Raw genomic sequence first — 25,093 nt, 5'->3', positions numbered from 1 at the left:
CCTGTCCATCCCAAGGACACACAAACGTTTCAGCTTTACACCTTCTTCAGTGTGTGTATGTGTGTGTTTGTGCAAAGCGTAAACATTTTGTCTGAGAAAGGTACAAAGCCAATAGGTCTTCTCGTTTGAACCATGGGTGCTGTGTTGTTCTCTGACATTACAGAGACTGAGGGAGAGATAGAGAGAATGTGTTAAGTGCTGTTGTAGCTGCTTGTCTGCTGTTCATTCCCATAGCCAAACTTTTCCTCTGTAGTGGTTTGAATATTTCTCTGTCCCTATTGATGGGAAAGGGTTCCTCCATCCCCCATCCACGCAACCAAAGGTCCCACAGCCTGAGAAGGGCCCTACAATACCAGACTCTGTCCAATCAGTCTAGAACTCTCTCAATGATCACTCCGACAAAGGCATGGCATCGGAGAGGCCTCCTTTGAGACTCATTGAGAATGCTGTCCGGTATGAAAAATGATGTGTGAACGGGGAATGTAACAGAGGGTGTGTGTGTGTGTGTAAGGAAGAAAGATAGTTATTTGTGTGTTTGGCATGAGTGGTGAGAGAAGAGTTTTTGTTTTGTGTGTTTCAGCTGCAGTTCTGTGAGAACGCAAACTACAGGATCCATGCAAGCTGCAGGTGTGTGGGTGTGTGTGTGTGTGTGTGTGTGTGTGTGTGTGTGTGTGTGTGTGTGTGTGTGTGTGTGTGTGTGTGAGCGCAACCTAAGGAGCTACCAAGATGTAATAAGCCATGCAAGAGTTGGAGAGGGAAAGGGACAGTCTTGTTCAGGAAAACACAGGGACAAAGGTGTCATGTTAAAAAGGTTTATTTCAACAACTCAGATTTTGTTCTCTGTTTTGAAGTCTGTATTCCCAAAAAAGTACAAAATAAAACAAGTACATCAAAGGATTAGAAATCACATCAATGAAAACGAAGACACATTGTGTTGTTTCTTTTATATCAATCCAAGCATTTTTTTCATATATTTATACATACTCACTTAATTAGTCAGACAAACATCGAAACCTCTCAGTAACTTTTATATTTTTTACAATGTTTAACTTCTTTTTTTAAACTCCATATGATTTTTTTCTTTTTACAAAATACACCAATGCAGGCAGGGGAATATGAGTGTATATGTGAGTGTGTGTATGTACATATATGTGTGTGTTTGTGTGTTCTGGTGTGTCGGTTTGTGTGTTCTAGTGTGTGTATGTGCGTGCGGGCAGGGGGTAAGGGGGAGCAGAGTGACAGCAACGAAGGGGCAGGGCAGCGAGGCAGGGGGGCGTGATTGGGCGTAAGGGGTCGCTATAGGCGGTGGCAGGTCAGGGGGGAGTTTCAGCTGGGGTGGCGTGTTTTTTTTTTTTGCAGCGGCGTGGGCCGCTTGGTGGCAGTGTTGCCGTGTTGTAGACGGTGGTTGGCTGGTGGTAGCAGTTGTAGGCGTGGTGGCTGGGATAGAGAGCAGGACTGGAGCTCTCATCCCGACCCAGGCTTCTACATCATGTTGTTCTGCAGTGAGTTTACCTCCGAGGAGTTCTCCTCGCCCAGTACCTTGTGGTTCTCGTGTTTGGGGGTCAGGGAGTTGTGGATGTTCAGGGAGTCGTCCTCCTTGGGCACCGGGGCCTTCACGGGGTCCTCCAGCTTGTTCTGGGCATTAGGATCATCCTGCCAGGGACGGACGGACAGATGGACAGAGGGAAGAGAAAACACGGTTAGGCCCACCCAGTCAGACCGCACAAAACTGTTATAAACCAAACCCTCCCTCTGGTCTACCATGTGGTCTTTTGTTGCATCCTGTTATTGGGACTGTCACAGCATTGGCCAATAGATGGCCTTCAACCAATCAATTTTTAGACCCTTATAGACAGACCACTGCAATTGCATATTTTCATTCCCTTAAAGAGATGACAATATCTGAAATACCATCTTAACATCTTCAAATATTAGAGCCTCTAACTCCACCTGTTACCACCCCTCTCCCTTCCATCCCTCTCTGTAATCCGATTTAATATATTGTTTGGATATAAATATCCCAAAATCCCATATTATCCTCACACTACCTGACTATCCGTCAATGGAAGAGAGCTGTGAGTCAGCTAACTGTGAAAAAGACCCATGTACGTTGGCCGTGGCTATCCATTTGTTTCAACATCATGCTCTCTTTGCACATTTGTTTTGGTTGAAGTGACATAGAGGTGATTGGAGAACTGTATGAGCGACTCCCTCCCACCCTTCATAACCCACCAACAAGCACCCCATCCGTCCAACCGGGAAGCGCATGCACATCCACATGCAAGAACCCCCCCACCATCACTCATCCAGCCCCCTTCACCTCGCTACTGTCCCAATTAAAACACAATGAGCTGTGCCCTCAATGGCATTAAACACATTGTCTGTGGAACCACCTTCATACATACCTACAGTACAGCTGGAGCTGGAAAAACAATGCATTAGGAGACAACTCTGTTTCACTTCAATTCATCCTTTTGGCTGCATTTAATTAAGGTCAAGAACAAGAATGGATTGGCATTCATTTGAACCTGATATTCCTAGCCTGTTATCCTCATTAATATTGCATAGCTTCATCGACCCTGCTGTGTTGAGGTAGAAGTGTCTGCCTGTGCTCAGGCTGACTGACAGACACACACGTGCACACACATATACAAACACACACGCATATACACACAGTCACACACACGCGCAAGCACACACGCACGCACGCACACACACAGGCACGTGCACACACACAGGCACGCGCACACACACAGGCACGCGCACACACGCGCACGCACACACACACACACACACACAAACACACACACACACAGGCACGCGCACTGCAGACCCTGAGGGCTGTGCCATTACGAAACAGAGCTGAATGCTTGTTATTCAATGGCACACAAAAGGGATGGCGAGAGCATTTACCCATTGGCTGATGGCCTAGATAGTAACTTCGGGCAGGACGTGGGGATACGTCACTTCCATGGTTACAGGATAGGGGCCATCTTTCCTTCCGTCAGCGTGAAACTGGAAAATGTGTTTGTTTGTTTGCTGTTGTTTTCCATTGTATTGGGGAACGAGGGTGAGAGGGACTTTGTGGGGAGTTTTTGGAACAGAGATATACGGGGTGTTGAGATGAAGATGAAACATGGACAGATCTTTGTATCCTTCCTGCTTTATGCCTATGTCTGTATGTGTGTGTGTGTGTGTGTGTGTGTGTGTGTGTGTTCAGAGTTGATGTGAGTGTGTCTGGAACAACAACTTTGTGTGTGTGTGTGTGTGTGTTCAGAGTTGATGTGAGTGTGTCTGGAATTGCGTGTGTGTGTGTGTGTGTGTGTGTGTGTGTGTGTGTGTGTGTGTATCTGTGTATGCGTAGTAGAGGAAGGACACGAAGAGGGTGGGACAGGACTGAGTCAAACGATTTGTTACAGATAGATAGAGAGCCTCAATGGTCTTCACTGGCACGGCACAGTACAGTATGGCTCAGCACAGCACAGCAAAGCACAGCCTACGGGGCAGGACTGGACAATAGGGACACCGGTACTATACATCCTGGGACTTTAATCCACAGCACAGGACTGGCATGTCAACATTACAAGGACATGTCAGTATTATGAAAACATGTTACTAAGTATCAGTACAATCCTATCATCACTTTATCAATGTAATATTAATTCAATCAATACATAGCACATAAACATATACATGTATGAATTACTCTAAATATAGACGTTTACTTATCATCTTTATCATTTTGTCAATTGACTGAGTTAGAATGGAATTGACACAAGCCATAGTTAAAGATATGCTGTAAACCAGCATGGTCCATAAAATGACAAGTATTAATGTTGATAGGAGATTAAGGGTAAACGGATACAATCCACTGTACTCGGTCCATGTAATGCTGAAAATAGAGAAACTATTCTCCCTACAACAATATTTCACTCTCTAGTTGTATTATCTGTGTTTCTGTATATATTATAGTGTTTTTATGCATGTTGGAGTGTGTACCGTTTCTGACCGTGTGTTTATCTGAAGAGAGAGTCTCTGTCTAACGAGATTTCTCTGGTTTCAGTCTACTGCAGTGTTTTCTCTTCTGCTAAGAACTCATGTGGGAAGGGTCGATATCCCCTTTCTGAAGGACCCTACAAGGACAACAGCGTACTGCTACTGGACTGCTACAATGCTTATCTCTGTGCCATTTAACCTAGATAAGACTGTACATTTCACATTTTAAATTCTGTTTATTTCGTAGTTGTTATTTTAAGAGCCCACAATATGTAAAGATATGTATCATGTCTAAAATCAGCATTTACTCAAATCCGGAAATGATCCATTAAGAGGTAATGGCTAACTTAACTTATAAACTGACTTTAGATCAGCACTTAGAAGTAACAGCACTAGGTTCTGACTAGCCAAGTTTGGGGCCGTGGATTGGTCCGTTGAGTTGAGAGAGGGTGACTGACAGGGTCACAGTACAACGAGAGCCGTTTAAGGGAGAGGGGGACGGGCCATCTGAGGGGGTTTATCTTACCTCACTGTCGGGCTCCTCTTTGGTCTTACACTCCCAGGTGTATCTGCTCATGGTTTTCTGAAGGGGGGGAAGAGGGTTATATACATAACATCCTCAGAGAGAGAGAGAGAAGAGAAGAGAAGAGGAGAGGAGGGGAGGGGAGGGGAGGAGGAGGAGGAGGGAGGGGAGGGAGGGGAGGAGGAGAGGGAGGGAGGAGAGGAGAGGAGAGAGGAGAGGAGAGGAGAGGAGAGGAGAAGAGAAGAGAAGAGAAGAGAAGAGAGAAGAGAAGAGAAGAGAAGAGAAGAGAAGAGAAGAGAAGAAGAAAGAGAAGAGAAGAGAAGAGAAGAGAAGAGAAGAGAAGAGAAGAGAAGAGAAGAGAAGAGAAGAGAAGAGAAGAGAAGAGAAGAGAAGAGAAGAGAAGAGAAGAGAAGAGAAGAGAAGAGAAGAGAAGAGACCTAGTAAGGGGAACTTCCTAAGGATGATAGCTTATATTCCCAGCTCACATTGAGAGGTAGAGGCTGTCTTGCCCATATAAGGACACTGAAGGATTTGTCTCAGTAACGATGGTGCTTTGTGGCCTTGACATTACCATAGTAAATGTTAGATGAAACTTTTCTGAGGGTACCGTGTTGACATAGAAACACAGGGGTTTTAGTTCATGAACTAGATGGAGGGATTTGAGGTATTGGTTATTCACAATATTAGTTTATGTTTTCTGAGCTTTTTTTAGTAAGAAGTATGTCTCTATGGTGTTGACTGTTCTCTGCAGATGAATCTACATAGTATTTTAATGGACCTTTTTTCCAGATACTCTATACTGGTGCTCTATATGAACTCCTATGGATAGAGAGATGTACTAATACATTGACTTAGAGCTGTAGAGCTAAGCTGCAAACCCAGGTTGAGACTCAAAGAGCAGAGCTATCCTGTTTCAGTGATTAGAAGATGTCTGGAAGATGGGGGTGTTGTATGGTGTTTTATTTGGTTGTGGATGATATTGGGTTGTGGTTACGGTTAGTAGTGTTCTGTATCATGGTATGAACCACTGCAATATGATGCCCCCCAAGTTGTCACTATATTTTATTTACAGAAACATTATCGCAATTACCCGGAAGGAAGAATAACACTGCATCTACAAACAAACAAAGAAACGAGCAAAAGAAAGCTAAGTGAAGCAATTTGCTTGTGGTTATACCAAGTACGACGACCAGAACTATTTGATGAGTTGTGAGAATGTGGCGCCACATCTTATGTCGTAGCACTACTTCTACTCATGCTGCTACGACCATGTTAGCGCTATGCTACCCCCATGCTTCCGTTAGTTGTGCAGCTAGGTCTATACTCTCCCCCGCCACCTACAGGCAGCAGGGGGACGTTGCATCTCAAATGCTTATCCTGACTTAATAGCCCCGCCCACCGTGCACACATCTCGCATACCATCCGCTATCAACCTGATAATAACCCCATAAACTAAATACATTTAATGCCCCCAGATTCACCGCCCCCCCCCCCCCCCAAAGCTCTATTATCGACCAATCAAGAGACTTTCTTCACTTTTCTAACCTATCCAGCCCAAGTCAGGATAAACGAGTGAAACAGACGGACAGAGATACAGAGGCAGAGCGACGGACAGGCTGCTGCAGCGGCTGACATGGCCACCAGGGGGGGCCACCATGTGAGCGATAGAGCAGGCATGCAGTGACATACCGATCGAAGGGAGAGCAGATCAGGGATAGATGGGGTGGAGGGGGTTACAGTGAGGGCTATAGGAGTTCTCTCTTGGTCAAGTCTTAGTCTAGGCAGATAGGCAGAACTGACCACACCACCGGGTCAGGCAGATGTATAGGTAAGATCAACTTATTTCACATCTGCAGTGTGTGTACATGCATGTGTGTTTTTGTGTCACCTTCAAGTGGGATCAATAGCTAACAAAAAAACTCAACCAATAACTGACAATAAGCAATGCACAGTAGAGACTTTACAGCCACGTTGTTGCTATGGTAACAGTGTTGCCTCAGTAACCGGGAGTAGTACTACGCCTGTAGACTTGTCCCATAGCGAAGGAGAACGCCCCCACTGTAACACCCGTCTTGTACCCCGGAGAGGTGACACTCAAGCCCATGCGGAGGAGGGAAGGAAGAAAAGGGTGAGAGAGAGACGAGAACCACGTTACCTGACAGATAATGTTATCATAGTAAGCCAAAGCACGGGCATGAGGGACGTTAGGAGGGGTGTCGCACAGTTTCCTTACATTTGGGTGGGAGCCCTCAGCGATGGTGGACAGGGAGAAATTATCATTGTGCTGCTCCGATGGAGGCCGGTACTTACTGCTGGGAAGAGGAGGAGGACAGGGAGGGGACCAGAGACGAGAGGAAGGGAGGACAGGGAGGGGACCAGAGACGAGAGGAAGGGAGGACAGGGAGGGGACAGAGACGAGAGGAAGGGAGGACAGGGAGGGGACAGAGACGAGAGGAAGGGAGGACAGGGAGGGGACCAGAGACGAGAGGAAGGGAGGGACAGAGACGAGAGGAAGGGGAGGACAGGGAGGGGACCAGAGACGAGAGGAAGGGAGGGAAGGGAGGGGGAGGGGACCAGAGACGAGAGGAAGGGAGGACAGGGAGGGGACCAGAGACGAGAGGAAGGGAGGACAGGGAGGGGACCAGAGACGAGAGGAAGGGAGGACAGGGAGGGGACCAGAGACGAGAGGAAGGGACGACAGGGAGGGGACCAGAGACGAGAGGAAGGGACGACAGGGAGGGGACCAGAGACGAGAGGAAGGGAGGACAGGGAGGGAACCAGGGAGAACAGGTAAAAGAGGATTAAACGAGGAGGAAAGTAGGAGTGGTCACATTGTGGAGGAAAAGGAGAGTGTCGATGGGGAGGGGGAGATTGAAAAAGAGGATGCAGCAAGAGGTGGAGAGAAGAGAAAAAAGAGAGATGAACGGAGAATAGGGAGGATTCAAGGACGAGGGGAAAGTATGTGAAAACAGGGGGCAAAGAAGGTGGGGAGAGAACAAGCAAGAGAGAACTATGTTAGTTACAGTATAGTGCAAGTGTAAGACTTCAGTTTGCAGATGACAGACAGATACCCTCTGTGATGCAACAAATCAGCTGTGAATCAAAAGTAGACTACAGCTATTTCCACTGAAAGTCAATCCTGGGTTGCATTCAATAGAGCACACTGTATAGCAAAATGTTTTGCAACTGAAAACAAAAATGAGAGGTACTTTCCAAACAGGCAACAATGACTCACCATTGACCTACCATTGAAGCACTGTGATTCACTTTGTGTACCCAATTAAACACTTGGAGAAACTTGATATCCAAAACAGACTTCCCAAACAGTCATTTGTCATTTTATGTTATTCTCGAAACGTCTGCTGGCTGGAAAGAGTTTCTCAGTTTCTCTGTCTCTTCTCAATCTCCTTTTCTCCCTCTCCTCATCATAACCATAGTTAAACATCCTCTGAAGTAGACCCATCAGTTCCTACTATTGTCTGACTGAGATGCCGCGCCAACATTTATATTTAATGAGTTCATATGACAGGCCAATCAAAGCTCAAGTAATAAGGAGGGAGAGGAGTGTGCTAGAGAGATGGAGTAGAGAAATAAATAAATAGGGAGACAGAAAGAAGTTTACAATATTTATTATTATTATTTTAATGATGTTAATATTGAAATCTCCAAAGTAAGCTTTGGCAATACATACATTGTTATATCATGCCAACAAAGCAAATTTAATTTAATTGAAAGGAGGATACTACAAGGCTGAGAGAGAGAGAGAGGGGGAGAGAGGGAGAGGGAGAGAGAGAGAGAGAGAGAGAGAGAGAGAGAGAGAGAGAGAGAGAGAGATTTAAGCCGTGGCCCAGGAGAAAAGGGACTAAAGCCAGGGTGTGTCAGTTTTAATCTGTCTCTTCAGCCAGAACACACTCTCCTCTCTGCAAAGATAACGTTACCTGCATCTCTCTCTCTCTCTGTCCTCTGTCCTCTGCCATTCTTGTCACCCCTCTCGCTTTCTCTCTCTTTCCCTCCCTCAATCCCTACTATTTCTCATTCCCTTTCTCCCCCTTCCTCCCATTCATGACCTCTCTCTTTCCCCACCTTCCCCAGCACCTCTCTCCCTCCATCTCTCTCTCGCTCCATATTTCTCTCTGCCTCTCTCTCTGACAGGGAAGCATACCTCATCTTGACTGCGGCACATACATTGTGCAGGCCACTGCAATTATCTGCAGCAGATGGAGGGAGAGAGAGGTGGGCGTCTCATGTATACATGAGCCTCATCAGCAGTGTCCTATACACGCGTGCACACGCGTGCGCACACACACCCCCAGGTCGCACAGCTGTATGTAGGTCAACTTCATCTCCCCTGCCTTGTCTCCCCTCCCCTCTCATACACTCCTGATCAGACTGCCCTACTTTCAGCTGCAGCCAGAGCAGCAATGACATCACTATTTTCAGCTAGCACCGCGCGCTAGCCATCAGCACGCTATCCACCGCACTGACTGCTCCACTTTCCTTCATCATCATCATAATGCTAACATCATCATCCTCAGCTAAGAAATGTGCATTGCTGATGGAAGCATCCACACTCATCCACCCTCCTACATGACTTCACTGTTGCTAGGCAAAACGACTAGCGAAGGCACAGCCGCATCTCATACTGCACTCGTTCTATCTATCCTCATCCTGTTCTCTTTCAATGCAAACTCAATCCCTCCCTTTCTCTCTCTCTCTCTCTCTCTCTCTCTCTGCTTTATCTTTTCTCTCTTTCTGCGTTTCTTCTCTCATCTATCTTGTCATCGTGTTTTCCGCCCCCTCCTCTTCCTCCGCATTCCTTCATTGTCTCCTTCGCTCATTTAATATCCTCCCCCCTTTATCTGATCCCATCCAATTCTCCCCCTCTGTCTGTTCTGTCTATCGCCTCTCCTTGTTTGTGACCCATCCCCCATCCTCCTCTTTCCAGTCCAGCCTCCCTCCCTCCCTTCCTCCCTCCCTCCCTCAGCCTCTTCTCTCGAATACTAAATATGATAATTTTAAAAAGTGCAGGAAATGCTAAGCTTTGTTGATAGTGAGTGTGATTTTTTTTTAAATCACATACATATGCTGTGAGAATACAAGAGCTCAAATACCTGTCTATCTGCTGCCTGGTTTTTCTAGTCCATAAGCTCACCTGCATTTGCACAGACAGTTTTCCATGGGTTCTATGATCTCTGGTTGATCTGCCTGGTTTTTCCTGGTTTTCTTACACCTTTGTGCTAACTGGTTTTATCTGGTCCATAGACTCCCCTATATTTGTGCAGGTTTCCCCAGGCCCCCGCTGTAAGCTTACCTGCGTTTGCGCAGCTTGCTGTTCTCGGTCTTGAGCACGTGGAGCTTCTTGGCGAAGCAGACGATGATCATGAAAAGCAGCAGCACCATGAGGGCCGACGCCCCGATGGTCAGACACAGCACCTGGAACTCTGTCACCACCGACTCACAGCGGGAACCCTTGTGCCAGATGTAGTCCTGGACGTTACACCTGCATGGAGAAGGAGGGATGGAGAGAGAGAGGGGAGCAAAAAGGAGAGGAGAGAAAAAGAAGAAGAAGAAAAAAGAGGAAGAACAGGAAGATGAAGATGAAGACGAAGAGGGGAAGTAGTAGTAGTGGAAACAATAAGGCGTGTGTAATGGAATACGGAGAGGAAAGAGAAGAGCAGCCAGTGAAAGATATGGTGACAGATGAAATGGCCAGATAAGGGAAGAGTGGAGAAAGGCCATGAGAGGAGCGTAAAGGAAATAAATCAAGGATGGAGAGAAAAGAAGGGCGGGTGAGAAATGGAAGAGGGCTTATTTACCAAATAGAACACGTCAACAAAATTGTGTGTGTGTGTGTATCTCTGTCTGTGTGTGTGTCTCTGTCTGTGTGTGTGTGCAGGCTCTAAATGATTTAGATTAGGGTGAGGGCAGTACCACTGTGTCATTCATAGTTCAAGCTTGAACGGTTGGCACACATTTACATCCAGTTTGCTCTGTTTAAGAACATCAAGAATTTCTGTTTATAATTATCCCAAGTGCTTCATTATGTGAGTCTGAAAGCTTTCAGGGCTGAATTCAATCCGTATCGTGGAAGTATTGTGGACAATCTCAGATTTGTACTTTTTTTATTTTACCTTTGTTTAACCAGTTAGGCCAGTTGAGAACAAGTTCTCATTTACAACTGCGACCTGGCCAAGATAAAGCAAAGCAGTGCGACAAAAACAACAAGACAGAGTTACACATTGGCAAACGTTCGATCATACAACACAATAGAAAAATCTATGCGGGAACATTGTCTTTCAATTTAAATCGAGCAGTATCGCGGACCTTCCACGATACAGATGAAATCCAGCCCTGGATGTGGGGTCTAAAAAATGCTCTTCAACATCCCACATATGCAGCCGTGTATATCATTTATGGAAGTGAAATTTCAACTCTTAGTCTAAAACAGACTCTCAGATGCCTTAATTAAGTGTCACCAGCAGGCCGTCAACATGGCTCTATTTGAAGGGATAATGTGATCAGAGAGAAGAAAATAGAACAAAACAAAGAGCCAGAGGCTGTTTTCCACACACACACACACACTCACACACACTCATCACACACACTCACACACACTCAACACACACACACACACACACACTCAACACACACTCAACACACACACACACACTCATCACACACACACACACACACACACACACACACACACACACACACACACACACACACACACACACACACACACACACACACACACACACAGCCATCTGAGCCCTAGACTCTTTTTTTCTCCAGTTTGCCAGTGTACGGTTTCCGCCTGGGGACAAAAATGACAGAGGCAGATGGCTTTTTGTGCTGACTATCTGGCATCTAAATATCTCAGTTCTTAACAAGACTGGAACCTTACTAACCAAATGTGCTGCTTCACATGCTTGTAACCACTACGAGAATGAGTTGTATGGCATGTTGCATAAGAAGACATAGACTCTATAAACTGGGTCGATCACACTGGTTACAAGGGGAAATGGTAATGTCTCTCACTGCTTATAACTTGAATGAAACCATAGTAACCAGATACTATGTATATTCCTGCTGCTACTGTATCTAGAACCTAAAAGGGTTCTTGGGTTGTTCCCACAGGAGAACCCTTTGAAGAACCCTTTTTGGTTCCAGGTAGAACCCTTAGGTTCCAGGTTGAATATCTGCACGTGGATTTTAGGGGGAAATCACCACTTACGGATGGACTCACATTCACTTGGAAGAATTTGAATGTGAAGAGCAAAATAAATGCACCTCTCCCTTCCCCTGTTCCCCAAACACAGGCCAAGAGACCTACAGACTCACACAGATGAATGTAAATGCCCAGTATGAATGGAGGTGTGAGTATGGCCTTTGAGATTCACAGTTTCAATTCAGCCCAGTAAGCGGGTGATGGGGAGCTCGGTTCCTTACAGCACCACTTCCTGCATCCTGCCCCCTTTCTGTCTGAGCTGAACGTGCCAACCGAGGAGCATTGGCTCCGTGCCAGGGTACCAGGGTACCCTCCGTGCCAGAGTACTGTATGTTGGTACAAAGAGGTAGTTTATATAGGAAAGAGAGAGAGAGAGAGAGTAAATTTAAGGAGAGGGTAAGGAGGATGGTTGGTTGCCATGGTGATCCAGCTGAGTCACACAAGAAGCAGATGCAGCACTGATATGTAATTCCACCGCACACACGCACACACACACACACACACACACACACACACACACACACACACACAGCTCTCATGAGACTCTCTCTCGCTTAGTAATCTCTTTATTTCTCATTCTCAATGTCCTCTTACTCCCTCCTTTATCACTTTGCCCCTTGAGTTTCTCCATCGCTCTAATTTATCACTGATTTACCACCTCTTCTTCTCCTCCTCCCACTATCCTTATGTCTCTCTCTCCCCTTCCACTCTCCTGCTCTTTGCCAGCTGCCTCCAGCAGACTTTGGTTTTGACATCATTTAAATGGTGTCCTAAAACAGCAGTCCTAAAAACCGTACAATTTGACTTAAAGATTTTGGTTGCACGTTTTCTCAAGTGTTAAAATCAAACTGAAACAATCCAACTGAAATAAACCCAGTAGAAACATTCACCATTTACCTTAAAAGGCTTGGCTCTTGCTATGCTTGGTTCTCTCTCTCTGAGCTCCTCGTTTAAACACTCACGACTCCCACAGCTTTACCCTAACCAGTTACCCAGTGTAACCACAGAGCCTTCCCTCCCTACCCCATCATTAACTCAATTAAGATTTACCACAACCCCCAATCGCAACCAAATACAGCCCTCTAACCCAGTGACACAATGGAATTACCCGAACCTGAGCCACATCACAAATCCCCTCAATATTAACTTGATTAGGCTTGTAAAGGCTGCTCGACTGCCAACTCCCCTGGGATAGATACCCTAACCTGGCCAAGAGGAGGGGGGCACAGATGGGACGCCCCCCTACTGGGAGGCCCCCCACAGTGTTGTGGGGTGAGGTTGACGGGGGATGAGGGTAGATGGGGGATAGGAAGGAAAGGGGGTTGGGGGCAGGTTAGTGGGGGGTACTGTACAAAGGGAAGGAGAACGAGGGATAATGAAAGGGTAATGGAGTGTAAATGGAGGGGAGGATCAGCAACGTTAATCAGAGCCCAGCATGACTGTCACAACATTGAGCAGTGTTTCCCCTAGTTTAACAACTAGAGCCCCAGCTTAGTCGACCCCGAATCGATAATAAAATAGTAAATTGAAACTCATTTAATTGACAAATGAATGTGTGGAAAGTCATTAGGTGGGTTGCACCATGATCAGGAAAGTGTTATCGATAGAGGAAACAAATCAGTCAAACTATCACCCATATGCCTCCTCTGGCAATACAAAACCCATTACCCTGCTGGGTAACGCTTTACTTGACCCCTAGCGTCATAACACATTATAACACGGCCATAACCATGTCATAACAGCTGACATAACTTGTTATAGCCTGCCATAATATGGTCATAACACTGTCATGACAAATAAATACATTTAGACCTGTTGCGATATATATTGCGTTATTTTATATGGTTATGACACCTACATAAGAGTGTCAAAACTCACTCCATTACACCATAGCTGACTTGCCAACAGTATTTTTATGTTATATAATATTTTCAGGAATTGGCCATATTAAATTATCATTGTAATTGTGCACACATTGATGTCAGACATGCACCTACCCCAATGCTCTGTTGCTGATAACTGGGATGAATGCAGGAGAAGATTTTCAGAGCAGAACAAGACACCCTCTTTTTAACTGATGACTGACACAAGGGCATGTACGTGATAGGCCTATGGTTATAATCCTTAGTCCAAGTAAAGTGACGCAGGATGGTCATAATGCTTCACGACAGTGTCAAAAAGTGTATTTCTTTAGTCCAAGTAAAGTGACGCAGGATGGTCATAATGCTACACGACAGTGTCAAAAAGTGTGTTTGGGTCTGTGTGTTTTCCCTGATCTGAGCCCTCTCACTAGATCTTCATCTCCTGTGTCTGACCTCTTGACCTCTTGAATGACTCTGTGCTCTCTTACTTCTGCTTATTGGTGGAGGGGGTCTTAATATAGCCATAATCCTAGAGGAGAGGGAGTGTGTGCGTGCGTGCGTATGTGTGTGCGTGCACATGCATATTTATTTGTGTGTATACTTGTCATAATGCGACCCAAAATTTTAAATCGCCATGATTACATGGGACTCCTGGTGGTAATACCTCTTTTTAATTATATCAAGCTGCAGGACACACACACACACACTAAAACACAGCTATAACTGTATACACACACACACACACACACACACACACACACACACACACACACACACACACACACACACACACACACACACACACACACACACACAAACACACAAACACACACACAGAGTTAATTTAACCTGGCTCGTCCTGATCTGTTTCCATACTGGCAGGCAGGATGAGCTCTGACTCATTTTCTCTCCTTCGGTCCCTCCTACTTTTTCTCTCTTTCTCTGCCATGTCTATCTCCATCCATCTCTCTCTCTCTCTCTTTCCCTCCTACACTCCATTTTACAGAGTGTTGTCCTCAGTCCTCCAGCTTTGGGGGTAATTATAAAAAATGTTAGCGCTCTCAGGCCATGTCAGTTAGGACAGTAGAGAGAGGTAAACTATTGACGTTAGGTAGATCAAACATTCAAATTAGAACCACTTCATATCCAAACCAACGCACACATGCGCACACACGTGTAGAATGCAAATGCTTACAGTGAACACATACATAGCAGGACATGGCTTTGTCGGTAAACCCCAGAGAGAGATGTGGAGGGCAGACACAACCAACTACTTGTTGGAGTGTGTTATAACAGAGGGCAGAGCCCTTTGCATTCATCCCACTGTAATTCAATTGGGCTGGTGTATGAATCAGCCCCAGTTCACCGTTACACACAGACGCACACAAACTGGGCTAAAATTGTGCCAGAGCTCCACTGACCCATATTGCTTCTTACTCCAACCTCAGACAGAAGTTGGACTGTCCCTCAGTGTAACACAGATCTTCCCTGACTCAGTCCAACAGTCTCGTGGGACAGTGTCATCTAACATGGACTTCTCACAGACATCAAAATCAATGTACGTTAGTGTTTACTGTTTGTTTATGGTTTACTATGATCTCTTTAAGCCCACCAAAGACCTTGTCTTCTATAAGTGCAGTGATAACCATTTACATTTGAGTCATTTATCAGATGCTCTTATGCAGAGTGACTTACAGAAGCAATTAGGGTTAAGTGCCTTGCTCAAGGGCACATTAACAGACTTTTCAACTAATCGGCTCAGGGATTTCGAACTAGCGATCTTTCGTTTATTGGCCCAAAGCTCTTAACCACTACCCGCCGCCACATTGCTGTAATATCCTAGTTAAGTTTTATGGGAGTGATTTGCGATATTGCTCTTGGCTTTCCAATGATTATAAACCAGTATAAAGGATAAGACCAATCTCTGCAAAGATTGGGCATCTGCCATCTCAATCACACACCTCATCTCTGGCCATTAGGCCTGCTGGGAGATTACCTACTGCTGACCTGCCACAGGAAACTGTCAGACTCAAGAGGTCAGGGTCAAGATCACTCAACAGTTGAACTGTGAAGCTGCACACTGGTGAGAAACTGTGTGTCTGCGGGGGGAGGAGAACAGAGGGTCATAATGTCATGATTAGGGCCTTGAGTTGGGAGAGGTTCTACTGGGTTCATGGTAAAAGCAAAACATATATGTGTGTGTGTGTGTGTGTGTGTGTGTGTGTGTGTGTGTGTGTGTGTGTGTGTGTGTGTGTCTCACTCAATCTGCATCTGTGTGTATGCGTACCTGCATGTGTGTGTGTGTCTCAACTTGAGTGTATGTGCACACATACATTTGTGTGAGCTCTCCTGTCGTGTGAACATAATCCCGTTGGCATGGCGACCCTGTCTGTTCGATACATCTGTGCCAGCTCTCATTGCCATCATCATCTCCATCAGCGCTAGTCAGGAGGCGATGGTCATCCAGGGACTAACTACCGCGCATACATTTGCATGCTAATCCACACAGATGTTTGCTAATTTCTGATCTCTCCCTGCTGATTGGTTAGTTCGGTGAGTTACAGGATTAAGGGAAATAAATATCTTGGCATAGATCTGCATAATGACCGGCAGAATGGTTTTATAACAATGGGTTGGATGAGTTTGGGGAGGAGGGGGTTTTGTTGAAGGAAGGGCCTTAGACAGAGGTACTGCTGTGCCCCTCAACAGTTTAAACATCTAGAGATTTAGTGCTCCATTCCATTTAAACTCAAGCTAATACCCAAAATTGAATCAGACATGGGATTTGAAACCCTTTCTGAATCCCAATCTACATATTGGGAAGGTTTCATTTCAAATGCCATTGTTGGGTTCTGATTTCTTGACTTATGAAATCATGAAATATATTTATTCCTTTCACTGAGGGAGAGAGGGTAATTTATCATATTTACATAATGTCAAGCTATGTTATTGTTAGCCATCAGGGATCCTATGGGAGGAGGACAGACACCGTCTGGTACGAGACAACATGACAGCTGTGAGTTGGGGAGGAGTGAGCACTTTGGGGCAGAGGTCAGGTCAGATGAAATGAGGAAGAACAGGTATCACTACGGTTCGGTCAAGCAACAGAGGTGCATTGGCTGTTCAGATGTGTAGGAGACTCAGCATAGGAGAAAGGCTTAAATATCAGTGCTTGTGTGAATATGTCTTTTGTCTGTACAGCTGTTTGACCCTTTGGGATGAATAAACTTGGTTTGAGCTTTCATAGTGTTCGTCAAGTTGAACAGTTGGCGCTGCGAGCAGAGTTCACCACGATTTGCAGTCCAACCAGAAAGTCCAGATCAGTGGAGCAGGAGCTGGCAACAAACGAGGTAGGCACAGTTCCTACACCTGTTTCCACTCATTTTGACATCTTTGGGAGATGAGAATCGTAGGCTGAAAAGTTATAGGATACGGACCTAGAAAGCCTGAGTTTATTCCGTAGGCCCATTGTATTATGCCCGGTCGTAGATTTAAAGGGAGTAAGTCCTGAGCAGGATAGTTCATGTAGAGGGTAAGACTCATAGAGCGAGAGGGTAATTTCCGTGCAGGTGGTCCTGTGGAGGGTAAAACCCTAGTGTAGCGGTTTATCAGCCAGACCCGTAAGGAGGGTGGAGGTCCCAGCCGCAGTGGCCATGCGGCAGTAGAGTGGGTGTGGATGGATAAAGTGACATGCTTGTGTACTAGGATAAAAGGTTGCCATTCAGGGTTAGAAGAAAATATATTTGAACGCTGTTGGATTTGGGTGTATTAGCAGTAGCAATAAAGAGAGGTTGGTTTCATGTCCTGTTGGGGTGGGGAACCGTGACAGATTATGTGGAAATAGGAAGACAAGTGTGAATCATTTTGGTAATGTGTGTTATCAACAACAGTGATATTTGAGGCGCAACACTGGAATAAGACCTTAGGTAACATGTATTCTCCAGTAATACATTTGCAGACGCTATAGTATTGGTTCTAATACAAGGTATTAAGTGCCGTGACCAATTAGTGCCGTGACCTTGGAAAATAGTTGTTAGAAGGTGTCTATTAGAGACGGGAGTGAAGAAATCTAAACACCCTGGACACAGTCGGGAGAGTTTGGGGAATAATAACTATTGAAATGGTGACAGACGGCCCCGATTCTCCCTGTAAAGCGGAGCTAGAGTATTTTAATAACGCCATGGAGATGCTGAAAGAAGCGCACAAGCATTCTACCAATTCGGCTCGAATATGGGAAAAATTTTGCAAACTGGATGAAATTGGGAAACATTTCCCTGCTGACGGAAAATTCGAATCAAATAAAAAACTCAGAGATGCTTTGTACACCGGCTTTGATGACAGGGTTGAAACCTGTGATGAAAACGGCAATTGCGAGGGCAGTGGAAGAAATAGAACAGGATGCTTTGAGAGTGGAATATAACTCTGCTAACTTCGCAGACTCACAGCAAATCCTTCGGAAAGTAGAGGGACAGGAAACTTTCACCTAGCGGTGTATGATTTCGGTACAATCGATATCGGTTCATAGAGATTACAGTTTCTATATGAAGGAAGACGGATGAGATCACGTTTTACACAACTTGTTAATAGATGCCAGGGATCAAATATCGCAGATTCTTTATGATGAGAAATTTGCTAAATTTGCCCAAGGAAAAAGTATTTTGGGTTAAAGAATCTGCCAAGGGGATGGATTCTAATTCAAATTCAAATTATCTTGCCGAATATTCCTTGAAAAACTCTGAAAACCTTGGGGGGGGTTTAATCTCATGAGACAGTTTATGTCGTTTTATTATAAAATAGATTTACATTTCATGTCGTCTTATTCTGAAATAGATTTCTAGAATGGACGAAAGGGTGGAGAGGTCATGAGGAATAAGCATAGGGGTTACCAAACCTAAAATTAACCTCATATTTTTGAACATTGTGGTGCGGGGGTTATGGAGAATCATGGGGAAAAGAGACTCCGTGGTGATATAAAGTCGCCGTGTCTAAGGGTAGTATATGCTAAATAAAGGATACATAAAAGTTGGGGTGGATTAAAACAAACGCTTAAGGATTGGAGTAAGGACAGTGGATTTACCAATATCATGTTTGGTTTATAAGGAATACTTTTGGATTGCTATGTAGCATTAGTGAATGCTAAGGAAAAGTACACTTTCTTTTCCAGAAGAGGAGGGGGTTTCATTATCTCTTGTTGGAATGTTCCCTGAGACTGTGGTCTTGGGGAGAGCAGTTAGTGATATTCGGCATACACGTATCTGGAGTAGGCCATAAATGGAGTTCCCAGATAAGGAAGGCCTGTTCATGTGTGTTTTTGACCTACGGTTTACCACACACACACCAGCACCAGCACCCACACCCAATTTACCGGTCATGAATATGCGTTAGTGGTGTTGATACTGTGGGATTTATTTTGTGGGGTCTTTTCAATTTGGTTTTCAATTGGGTATGCAGAATGATGGACATGTTTAAAATATTTTAAAGTGATTCTGAAGGACATGGAAAGAAAGGGGAAAGGGAATATTTAATGGTGTTGAATGCCCTGTATCTATCCTGACTTTCTGGTGAGGCCTGATCAATCTCACTAGAAATTATCGAAACAGGTGGGATTTAATTATAAAATGAATGAGAAACACTAGTCTCTATTCTGTTTTACCGTTACTTGATGGGATACCATTATTTCCTTATGGAGTTATCAAGAGTTGTAATTCTACGTTGATTGGTTATTCGAATTAGTTTATTTTTTATTTAACATGTTGTTCTTGAATCACGATGTGAATCATGTGTTCAAAGGGGAAATGAACTTTTTTGTACTTCCGGCGCCGACAGAGATGGCCGCCTCGCTTCGAGTTCCTAGGAAACTATGCAGTTTTTTGTTTTTTTACGTGTTATTTCTTACATTGGTACCCCAGGTCATCTTAGGTTTCATTACATACAGTCGAGAAGAACTACTGAACATAAGAGCAGCGTCAACTCACCATCAGTACGACCAAGAATATGACTTTCGCGAAGCGGATCCTGTGTTCTGCCTTTCACCCAGGACAACGGAATGGATTCCAGCCGGCGACCCCAAAAAACGACTTCGAAAAAGGGGAAAACAAAGCGGTCTTCTGGTCACACTCCGGAGACGGGCACATCGTGCACCACTCCCTAGCATTCTCCTCGCCAATGTCCAGTCTCTTGACAACAAGTTTGATGAAATCCGAGCAAGGGTAACATTCCAGAGGGACATCAGAGACTGTAACGTTCTTTGCTTCACGGAAACATGGCTCACTGGAGAGACGCTATCGGAGACGGTGCAGCCAGCTGGATTCTCCACGCATCGCGCCGACAGAAACAAACATCTTTCTGGTAAGAAGAGGGGCGGGGGCGTATGCTTTATGGTTAACGTGACATCGTGTGGCCACAACAACATACAGGAACTCAAGTCCTTCTGTTCACCTGATTTAGAATTTCTCACAATCAAATGTAGACCGCATTATCTACCAAGGGAATTCTCTTCGATTATAATCACAGCCGTATATATTCACCCCAAGCAGACACATCGATGGCTCTGAACGAACTTTATTTGACTCTTTGCAAACTGGAATCCATATATCCGGAGGCTGCATTCATTGTAGCTGGGGATTTTAACAAGGCTAATCTGAAAACAAGACTCCCTCAATTTGATCAGCATATCGATTGCGCAACCAGGGCTGGAAAAACCTTGGATCATTGCTATTCCAACTTCCGCGACGCATATAAGGCCCTGCCCCGCCCTCCTTTCGGAAAAGCTAACCACGACTCCATTTTGTTGATCCCTGCCTACAGACAGAAACTAAAACAAGAAGCTCCCGCGCTGAGGTCTGTTCAACGCTGGTCCGACCAATCTGATTCCACACTCCAAGACTGCTTCCATCACGTGGACTGGGATATGTTCCGTATTGCGTCAGACAACAACATTGACGAATACGCTGATTCGGTGTGCGAGTTCATTAGAACGTGTGTTGAAGATGTCGTTCCCATAGCAACGATTAAAACATTCCCAAACCAGAAACCGTGGATTGATGGCAGCATTCGCGTGAAACTGAAAGCGCGAACCACTGCTTTTAATCAGGGCAAGGTGACTGGAAACATGACCGAATACAAACAGTGTAACTATTCCCTCCGCAAGGAAATCAAACAAGCTAAGCGTCAGTATAGAGACAAAGTAGAATCTCAATTCAACGGCTCAGACACAAGAGGTATGTGGCAGGGTCTACAGTCAATCACGGATTACAAAAAGAAAACCAACACCGTCACGGACCAGGATGTCTTGCTCCCAGGCAGACTAAATAACTTTTGCCCGCTTTGAGGACAATACAGTGCCACTGACACTGCCCGCAACTAAAACATGCGGACTCTCCTTCACTGCAGCCGACGTGAGGAAAACATTTAAACGTGTCAACCCTCGCAAGGCTGCAGGCCCAGACGGCATCCCCAGCCGCGCCCTCAGAGCATGCGCAGACCAGCTGGCTGGTGTGTTTACGGACATATTCAATCAATCCCTATCCCAGTCTGTTGTTCCCACATGCTTCAAGAGGGCCATCATTGTTCCTGTTCCCAAGAAAGGTAAGGTAACTGAGCTAAACGATTACCGCCCCATAGCACTCACTTCCGTCATCATGAAGTGCTTTGAGAGACTAGTCAAGGACCATATCACCTCCACCCTACCTGACACCCTAGACCCACTCCAATTTGCTTACCGCCCAAATAGGTCCACAGACGATGCAATCTCAACCACACTGCACACTGCCCTAACCCATCTGGACAAGAGGAATACCTATGTGAGAATGCTGTTCATCGACTACAGCCCGGCATTTAACACCATAGTGCCCTCCAAACTCGTCATTAAGCTCGAGACCCTGGGTCTCGACCCCGCCCTGTGCAACTGGGTACTGGACTTCCTGACGGGCCGCCCCCAGGTGGTGAGGGTAGGTAACAACATCTCCACCCCGCTGATCCTCAACACTGTGGCCCCACAAGGGTGCGTTCTGAGCCCTCTCCTGTACTCCCTGTTCACCCACGACTGCGTGGCCACGCATGCCTCCAACTCAATCATCAAGTTTGCGGACGACACAACAGTGGTAGGCTTGATTACCAACAACGACGAGACGGCCTACAGGGAGGAGGTGAGGGCCCTCTGAGTGTGGTGTCAGGAAAATAACCTCACACTCAACATCAACAAAACTAAGGAGATGATTGTGGACTTCAGGAAACAGCAGAGGGAACACCCCCCTATCCACATTGATGGAACAGTAGTGGAGAGGGTAGTAAGTTTTAAGTTCCTCGGCGTACACATCACAGACAAACTGAATTTGTCCACCCACACAGACAGCATTGTGAAGAAGGCGCAGCAGCGCCTTCAGGAGGCTGAAGAAATTCGGCTTGTCACCAAAAGCACTCACAAACTTCTACAGATGCACAATCGAGAGCATCCTGTCGGGCTGTATCACCGCCTGGTACGGCAACTGCTCCACCCACAACCGTAAGGCTCTCCAGAGGGTAGTAAGGTCTGCACAACGCATCACCGGGGGCAAACTACCTGCCCTCCAAGACACCTACACCACCCGATGTCACAGGAAGGCCATAAAGATCATCAAGGACAACAACCACCCGAGCCACTGCCTGTTCACCCCGCTATCATCCAGAAGGCGAGGTCAGTACAGGTGCATCAAAGCTGGGACCGAGAGACTGAAAAACAGCTTCTATCTCAAGGCCATCAGACCACTAACATTGAGTGGCTGCTGCCAACACACTGACTCAACTCCAGCCACTTTAATAATGGGAATTGATGGGAAATTATGTAAAATATATCACTAGCCACTTTAAACAATGCTACCTAATATAATGTTTACATACCCTACATTATTCATCTCATATGTATACGTATATACTGTACTCTATATCATCTACTGCATCCTTATGTAATACATGTATCACTAGCCACTTTAACTATGCCACTTTGTTTACATACTCATCTCATATGTATATACTGCACTCAATACCATCTACTGTATCTCGCCTATTCCGCTCTGTACCATCACTCATTCATATATCTTTATGTACATATTCTTTATCCCCTTACACTTGTGTCTATAAGGTAGTAGTTTTGGAATTGTTAGCTAGATTACTTGTTGGTTATTACTGCATTGTCGGAACTAGAAGCACAAGCATTTCGCTACACTCGCACTAACATCTGCTAACCATGTGTATGTGACAAATAACATTTGATTTGATTTGATTTGAAATTACCAGTTCCCTGGGGCCCTGCTCTTTGGGTAAATATACAAATGTATTTTGTTCAGTCTGCATATAGAAGGAAAAATATATGTTAATGAGGGTTGACAGTTACTCCAAATGGATTGTGATATTTGTATTGCTGATTTAATTAAATGGATTGTGATATCTGTACTGCTGATTTAATTTTTTGTCTTTGTTTCGATACAAATTTCACCAGATTGGGTCTGCTGGATTGTTGGGATTCACCGATGGGTTAGATTGCTAACTCCCTGATCTGGTAACTCTTCCGAGAGGTCGCCAGTAAAATAAGGTAGCCTGCAGAGATCTGTTTTACTATCCAGGTCTTGATGCCCTCAATCTCACACAAATTATCAATGAACCTACCAGGTACAACCCCAAATCCGTAAACACAGGCACCCTCATATATATCATCCTAACCAACCTGCCCTCCAACCTGCCCTCCCTCTGCTGTCTTCAACCAGGATCTCAGCGATCACTGCCCAATTGATTGCGTCCGCAATGGGTCTGCGGTCAAACGTCCACCCCTCATCACTGTCAAACGCTCCCTAAAACACTTCAGCAAGCAGGCCTTTCTAATCGACCTGGCCCGGATATCCTGGAAGGACATTGACCTCATTCCGTCAGTAGAAGATGCTTGGTTATTCTTTAAAAGTGCTTTCCTCACAATATTAAATAAGCATGCCTCATTTAAAAAAGGATACAGACCGTGGTTCACTCCAGACCTGACTGCCCTTGATCAGCACAAAAACATCCTGCATTAGAATCGAATAGCCCCCGCAATATGCAACTTTTCAGGGAAGTTAGGAACCAATATACACAGGCAGTTAGGAAAGCAAGGCTAGCTTTTTCAAAAATAAATTTGCCTCCTGCAGCACAAACTCCAAAAAGTTCTGGGACACTGTAAAGTCCATGGAGAATAAGAGAACCTCCTCCCAGCTGCCCACTGCACTGAGGATAGGAAAAACTGTCACCACCGATAAATCCACAATAATTGAGAATTTCAATTTGCATTTTTCTACGGCGGACCATGCTTTGCACCTGGCCACCCCTACCCTGGTCAACAGCTCTGCACACCCCACAGCAACTTGCCCAAGCCTCCCCCATTTCTCCTTCACCCAAATCCAGATAGCTGATGTTCTGAAAGAGCTGCAAAATCTGGACCCTTAAAAATCAGCAGGACTAGACAATCTGGACCCTCTCTTTCTAAAATTATCAGCCAAAATTGTTGCAACCCCTATTACGAGCCTGTTCAACCTCTCTTTCGTATCGTCTGAGATCCCCAAAGATTGGAAAGCTGCTGCGGTCATCCCCCTCTTCAAAGGGGGAGACACTCTAGACCCAAACTGCTACAGACCTATATCTATCCTACCCTGCCTTTCTAAGGTCTTCAAAAGCCAAGTTAACAAACAGATCACCGACCATTTCGAATCCCACCGTACCTTCTCCGCTATGCAATCTGGTTTCCGAGCTGGTCATGGGTGCACCTCAGCCACGCTCAAGGTCCTAAATGATATCCTAACCTCTATCGATAAGAGACAATACTGTGCAGCTGTATTCATAGACCTGGCCAAGGCTTTCAACTCTGTCAATCACAACATTCTTATCGGCCTTGGTTTCTCAAACCTGGTTCACCAACTACTTCTCAGTTCAGTGTGTCAAATCGGAGGGCCTGTTGTCCGCACCTCTGGCAGTCTATGGGGGTGCCACAGGGTTCAATTCTCGGGCCGACTCTTTTCTGTATACATCAATGATGTCGCTCTTGCTGCTGGTGATTCTCTAATCCACCTCTACGCAGACGACACCATTCTGTATACTTCTGGCCCTTCTTTGGACACTGTGTTACCTAACCTCCAGACGAGCTTCAATGCCATACAACTCTCCTTCCGTGACTTCCAACTGCTCTTAAATGCAAGAAAAACTAAATGCATGCTCTTCAACCGATCGCTACCAGCACCTGCACGCCTGTCCAGCATCACTACTTTGGACGGTTCTGACTTAGAATATGTGGACATCTACAAATACCTAGGTGTCTGGTTAGACTGTAAACTCTCCTTCCAGACTCACATTAAGCATCTCCGGTCCAAAATTAAATCTAGAATCGGCATCCTATTTCACAACAAAGCATCCTTCACTCATGCTGCCAAACATACCCTCGCAAAACTGACTATCCTACCGATCCTTGACTTTGGCGATGTCATTTTC

At 45.4% G+C, this 25,093-nt stretch overlaps 1 protein-coding gene across 8 annotated transcripts in view; it reads right to left on the bottom strand.

Moving 5' to 3' along the window:
• Positions 1-798: 798 nt before the first annotated feature.
• Positions 799-25,093, bottom strand: part of LOC115103774 (chondroitin sulfate proteoglycan 5-like) — a 44,021-nt gene continuing 19,726 nt past the window's right edge. Inside the window, exons 3-7 of one of the 8 annotated variants that reach the window (XM_029624745.2) lie at positions 9,831-10,019; positions 6,753-6,831; positions 4,523-4,579; positions 2,914-3,015; positions 1,565-1,653 (exon numbers count right to left, since the gene is read on the bottom strand). In XM_029624745.2, the coding sequence (XP_029480605.1) occupies positions 2,929-3,015; positions 4,523-4,579; positions 6,753-6,831; positions 9,831-10,019 (412 nt within the window). In that variant the 3' untranslated portion in view covers positions 1,565-1,653; positions 2,914-2,928. Of the gene's footprint in view, positions 1,654-2,913; positions 3,016-4,522; positions 4,580-6,674; positions 6,832-9,830; positions 10,020-25,093 lie in introns of all 8 variants that reach the window. The other 7 variants (XM_029624717.2, XM_065009409.1, XM_029624710.2 and 4 more) reach the window with 7 other exon arrangements.

This window comes from Oncorhynchus nerka, linkage group LG3 (genome assembly GCF_034236695.1).
Source record: "Oncorhynchus nerka isolate Pitt River linkage group LG3, Oner_Uvic_2.0, whole genome shotgun sequence".
Taxonomy (NCBI): domain Eukaryota; kingdom Metazoa; phylum Chordata; class Actinopteri; order Salmoniformes; family Salmonidae; genus Oncorhynchus; species Oncorhynchus nerka.
The sequence above is the reverse complement of the archived record's forward strand: the minus strand, read 5'-3'. Positions and strand labels throughout refer to the sequence as shown.